The 6,000-nt window shown below is 40.1% G+C and overlaps 2 protein-coding genes across 4 annotated transcripts in view; both read left to right on the top strand.

Moving 5' to 3' along the window:
• The window catches only part of si:dkey-23a23.2 (uncharacterized), a 9,370-nt gene extending 8,179 nt beyond the window's left edge, over positions 1–1,191 (top strand). For all 3 annotated transcript variants that reach the window (XM_056454486.1, XM_056454484.1, XM_056454483.1), the window contains 2 exons: positions 54–272; positions 368–1,191. In XM_056454486.1, the coding sequence (XP_056310461.1) occupies positions 54–272; positions 368–735 (587 nt within the window). In that variant the 3' untranslated portion in view covers positions 736–1,191. The remainder of the gene's footprint in view (positions 1–53; positions 273–367) is intronic.
• The window catches only part of LOC130221902 (NACHT, LRR and PYD domains-containing protein 12-like), a 213,871-nt gene that overhangs the window by 158,390 nt on the left and 49,481 nt on the right, over positions 1–6,000 (top strand). The gene's annotated exons all lie outside the window — the stretch shown is intronic.

Here is a 6,000-nt window from a genome sequence, read left to right as displayed (position 1 = left end):
TTTACTCAAACCTGGGCATTCATTCATTGTATGGATGTTTCTCTTTCTTTCAGCACACTTCACACACGATAAACCATCAGCTGCCACAGTGGCAAGGGTCATCGGACAAGAGGGGTGGAAAGGCAATCACCCTAAGCCTGAGGAGATCGTGAGCCTTTGGAAACCACCTCCCAAGGTGACCATCGAGACAGATGAATTTATCATCAAGTCTGTTTCTGAGCAGAGCTGGTCAGGCCTTACCCTTAAGGACTTTGGCCCTGTGCGGGGTCAAGGTTAGTACATTTCTTTATGTTTGTAACCTTGAGTACTTTTAGCTGTCCTGTTCATCTAACGCTATCTAACTAATCTAATGTCCTCTTCGTCACAGGAGTGGTTGCAACCAAGCGTTTTTCTAAAGATGACATTGTCTGTGATTACCACGGGAAGGTCATCTCTGGCGCCAGCGGAAGACAGATAAGGGAGCACATCAGAGATGAGGCCGGCTACCTCTTCTTTTTCAAAGCCGGACAGAGGGACCTCTGCATTGACGCGCGGACCTTCCCCTGTGAGTGCCATCCAGACAAAGTCATGTTCGGGAGAAAAATCAATCACTCATCCAAGACTGCAAACCTTGAGCTGGTACACTGTGTGATGAAAATTCATGGGAAGGACACAGATGTTGTGCTTTTTAAAGCACTGCATGACATCGATGTGAACACAGATTTAAAATTCGACTATAAATTTATTTCTTTTTAAATTATTATAGGCCATGCAAAGGACAGCTGATCACATTACTGTGTATTTCTGATGCTAGAAAGAAAACTCAACAGGACGCTCTACCTAAAGGTGTGACATGGGTCTGTGGCCTAAAATAACTCTCCAGAAAGTTTGGAGTTCTTACTGTTATAAGGTAAAGTAAGGTAAGGTAAGAGTTCTGCTTCCTAATTGTCTTGAAGATATTAAAATGCTGTGTATGTCTTATGCTAGAATCTTTATGAACTGAATTTCAGAAGTCTCTGTACTTAAAGGTGCAGAACTCTGTTCAAACAACAGCATATCTTTATATATGTCATTGCATTGTATATGTAAACTCCTTCTGACCAAAGACATTTTGTGAATGTTTGAGGAGCTCTCCGGATCCAGATCATGTGATACTGAGGACTGGGTTAAACTGCTGTAAATTAACTAAAATAAAAAAACAGGGAAACGTCATGATTATTTTGAAAATGTCAGTTTGGGTTTTTATAAGGGCTGTCAAAATTAGCGCGTTAATGCACGTGATTCATTTGAAATGTTTAACATGTAAAAAAAAAAATTAACACAATTACGCAGTATTTAGGACACGTTCAGGCAGAATGCATATTTGTACTTGAAACGCAGCGCTCAGGAACAGTTTAAAACTTGTCATGACAACTTGCCGCAGTAAACAAAGCCAAGTGGTGCTCAAAGCACGCAACGCTTGCCCCGCCTTCGCGCTCTTCTTATTGGCCCTCTGCTCTAAGAACTGAACACGAATGGATTGGCTAAATAAGCTGTCAATCACTCAGTCAACGCCTCCTGTCTTCAGATGACAGGAGCTACAACCGCCAAAATGTAAAGCGCTGCAGATGAGAATGAAAACAACACTGACAGATTTAGTTTTAGAAACCACCTAAAGCTATAAATAATGGCACATCTGATTAGTGATCATGTGCTGAATGTTAATCCACCATCTAAATTTTTCGAAGAGTGGATAAAAGACTTCCATTGGCTTCAAGTCCGCTCTGAAAATAACTAAAGCATTCACTGTAAAGTCTGTGAGACGGAATTTTCCGGTAACTGTTTGCCACATCTACACATTTTAAGCACGATAGTTTCTGTTTAATCCTTTATTTAATCGCCAGATAATGTCAGCCGTGCAGCTATATGTAATATGTATATGTATACGTTAACCCTACGTACACCATCGCAAAAAGGCTTGCGCTGACTAAGATTAAACTAATATTGCAGCTCATGAAAAGAGCGGTATTGCTATTAAAATGACCCATGCATTTAATAAGGTATATGTCAAAAGCATCTGTGCAATATCAGACACCAGGCGTGAGAACACAGCACAGTTACCGTTAACAGATTCATTAATGAATTCATATCAAGCAGTGCGTGCAGGGTCGGTGAGCGGTCCGTCTGTGATATCTTTTGGTCACTCAATTATGTTATAAAAATGTTTTCTTGTGATAACGGGATTTCATTGAGACATATTTTTCTCACGCATGCATATATATATATTTTGCTTGTTAGTTTTGATTAGTGTTGGTTTCAAATGCAATAAATCTGTTTATAAAACTTATCGCAACAGTGCGATAATTGATGGGAGCCACTAAATTTTGGCTGGTGCGCCTACATTTTTAAAGATAGGAGCACCAGTACTACCAAGCAAAAATGTTAAATTCGAGCCCTGTAATGTATAGTAAATATAGTTAAAATATCGTGAACAGCTTAAAAAAAGCTATTTTTATTGTTTGTATATACTTTGGTAGTGGGGGGTCAAGAGTTCTTGACGATCTTACATTAGGGGTCGCTGGTTTAAAAGTTTGAGAACATGCAAAGAAATATGGATAAGACCAAGGACGCGCTTTCAGAAGGAAAGTTTTAGTACAAAACAATTAATATCGCATCACCAGGCTCTCCAGCGTTTCCTCCAGAGTTTCATGCAATTTCGGGTGTTTCATTTTTAATCTTCAGACTTTAACTGCAGTTTACTATCATTCAGCAACATATTGTTCATGCCTCGTGACAATTATTGGATGAAAAGATGAAGTGGGACTGCTGGAAGAGTGTTGTTTTAATGGAATTTGAAACCGCATGGCGAATGGAAAAGAAAAACCTCCCCATTTCGTGACTTGGGTGGTCCTTTAAGGTAATGAAAAATCGCTGCTTACATGGTCGACTGTTAATCAGAGTATTATCTCAATCATAAAAGTGCAGTATTGGTGTCCATGTAAATGTATCAGCGAAAGTGCCAGATGATGTAACAAGCTGTCATAGACAGCCCATTCCATGCACCCTCAAATATTTTATTAAGTTTGACGGGTTTCCCCCTACACGCAACTTTTGTAAAGCGTCTGCTCTCCCTTGCTGTATCAGAATCCTTGCTTGTAAAATACAGCCATACTTTAGAACGCTTAGTTTAAGCAAATTTGATCAACGCGATCATGCGTGTTGATAAATCTGAAGAGAGTGTGCTGTACTGCACGCGTTGTCTCTGTGTGTGTGCGTGTGTTTCCTAGCAACAAGAGCAAACACCTGACATTGCTGACGGTGTCCAAAATCTCTTTAAGGCATTCTCAATGTATTCTATAGTCTTTACGGTGTCCGTATCCCTCAAAGCTGTTTAGAATTCAATGTTTAGAGATGAGGTGAGCCTGTAAGACGTCTATAGACTGATTTCACGCGGCTGCCATTTTTAAAAGCGAAATCGAGGCTGCGGTGGGAAGAAACCCGGAAGTATCGTTGGCAGTTACATTAGAACGTTGTGTACTTGGCTGTATATCTTATCAGCGAAGAGAAAGTGACACAAATTTATCATTTCACCACCTTCTGAGTGACCCGAAGGTCCGTTCTGAATGAATGGTGAAAATATAAAGGGATATCAGAGCTCATTTTCAGCTAAGTTAAGGGAAACGGCACTAGTTAGCTAACGTTTTCTTTCCCAAACACACGTTTTAGACGCCTTTTATCAAACTCGAGTTAATGAACTGATTCTTTCACTATATTAGACTTGTCACGTTACTGAATTAAAAGAAAATTTGTCAATTTCCCGCTAACATTTAAAGCACTGTTGATGGCTTTCTTAAAACAGCGCTGATTGGCCATTGTGTTCACGTACTCAACAGATATGCTTGTGATTGGCCGAGAAGGTCATCAGTTCACCCTCCGCTGTTTACTGAGCACAAACACAGCCGAGCGATCTGCTTGATGACTCTACTGATCCTTATGGCTGTTTCGCGCTTGCGCTCCAGTCTCCGTGTATCTGTGTTTGCACTGGGTGAAGAGCGGTAAACTGAGTGCAAACACAAGATACATGGAGACTGGATCGCGAAGCAGCCGTGAAGATCAGTCGAGTCATCCGCGCTCAGCGGCGCTTCAATTTTAACTTAGCGGGAATTAGACTGTTTTAAAACTTCAGTACGGGGACAACACGAGGGTGTGCTACAGAGGACTGCAGTGTTTATCGCTCACCAAGTTACATAGGCTGAAGCAGGGAAGCGTCCCCTCTGTTTACCTGCTGCCATGAACTGAAGCCTATAGGAGGACACTTGAGCATATTACTCTTACAGAGCTTGTGATGTTGTTTGATGCTAAATTGCTTTTAATTGTTTAAATTAAACGTACTGACTGATATTAAAGTGATGTTTACACCAGTTCTGTATTTTGAAATCTCGGCAACAGCTGGAAGTTTGTACTCCACAGCATGTCACTGCAATGTTTACAGTGCTGGTCCTATACTTCCGCGTTTCTTCCCACCACAGCCTCGCTTTGGTTCTTTAAAATGGCGGCCGCGTGAAATAAGCGTATAGCCTTTGGTACGTGCCTCTGATGTACCCCTTGGCCACATTGTCCCCTGATAATGTCAACAGACTGGACGGTCTTAGCAACTGGCTAAATGTTAAGCAGGACTAAGCACAGTTGTTTTTACTTTATAATTAATGTTCTCAACTCGCAATACAACTTTACAATGAGAACAAATGTTTGTATTCAATACTTTATTATTATTATTATCATTTTCCATATCTGCAATGCCTGTATTTTGGATTTCTTTTGTAGTCCACTTAGAATCCAGCATGGAAATCGTGTTTGTTTGTTATCGGCATTGATTCTTTCGAAATTCAAATGGCACGTACATGCCTGTGTTTTTATTTCTGCGATAAATATGACGTTTCGTGATTAATCATGAATATTTACTAATAAAAAGTGTGATTAATTAGTTAATATTTAAATTAATTGACAGCCCTAGTTTTATTAACATTTATATCAATATATTATCAACATTAAAAGATAAATTTGACATTAAGTTTTGTTTTAAAACCCTGTTGGAAATGTCAGTTTGTGCTTAAATATTAAATATAATTTAAAATAAGACCAAAATTCAATGACAAAATAAAAGTCTTGAGTTAAAGAAACACACTTTTTGAGATTTGAAGAGAAAATGACTCTAAAGATCCTCAAGTAAATCAAAAGACTAAGAGCTGTTTTGTTCATGTTTAATTGTGTTGATTGTATAAATCAGGGGTCACCAATCTCGGTCCAGGGGGCCGGTGTCTCTCCAGGGTTTAGCTCCAACTTGCCCCAACACACCTGCCTGGGTGTTTCAAGTATACCTAGTAAGACCTTGATTAGCTTGTTCAGGTGTGTTTGATTAGGGTTGGAGGTAAAATCTGCAGGACACCGGCCCTCCAGGAACAAGTTTGGTGACCCCATGGTGTAAATGTTCTATAACTATAGTTTTCTATAGCATTTAAGGTATAGTGCCAGGTACACTGACCTCTTTTAGAAGGCTAACCTTTGTTCAGATGCAGAACTCTGTTCAAACAACAGCACGTATGATGCCATCTCCCTCCTCACCTCACTGGAGTACTTCCAAAAGTCTGTGACAGAAGACGTCGAGGATCTGACAGGAAACACAAATGAGCAGAGCTTGCTAAAAATGGAGCATCTGTAAACACTAACCATTAGGAAGTGGAGAAGATGCTTGGCATGTACCTGAAGATGGGCCTTATGTAAATATTTGCAGTCTGTATGTATTGATAGACAGGCACACGCTACACCCCTGTTTCTGATGTGATGTACCACGACAGATGCCAATCTCTGTTGACTTCATTACACTTTGTAAACAACTTGACCGTGTCAGAGATGGAAAAGAAGGACAAACTCTGGAAACTCAGATCATGGCTAAATTCATTTAGGGAGAGATGCTGCAGGGGGCACCTGAAGAGCACAACTCTGGATGAAATGATGATTCCTTTAAGGAGAGATTCAGTAACT

This window comes from Danio aesculapii, chromosome 4, assembly GCF_903798145.1.
Source record: "Danio aesculapii chromosome 4, fDanAes4.1, whole genome shotgun sequence".
In the NCBI taxonomy this organism is placed as follows: Eukaryota; Metazoa; Chordata; class Actinopteri; order Cypriniformes; family Danionidae; genus Danio; species Danio aesculapii.
The sequence above is the reverse complement of the archived record's forward strand: the minus strand, read 5'-3'. Positions and strand labels throughout refer to the sequence as shown.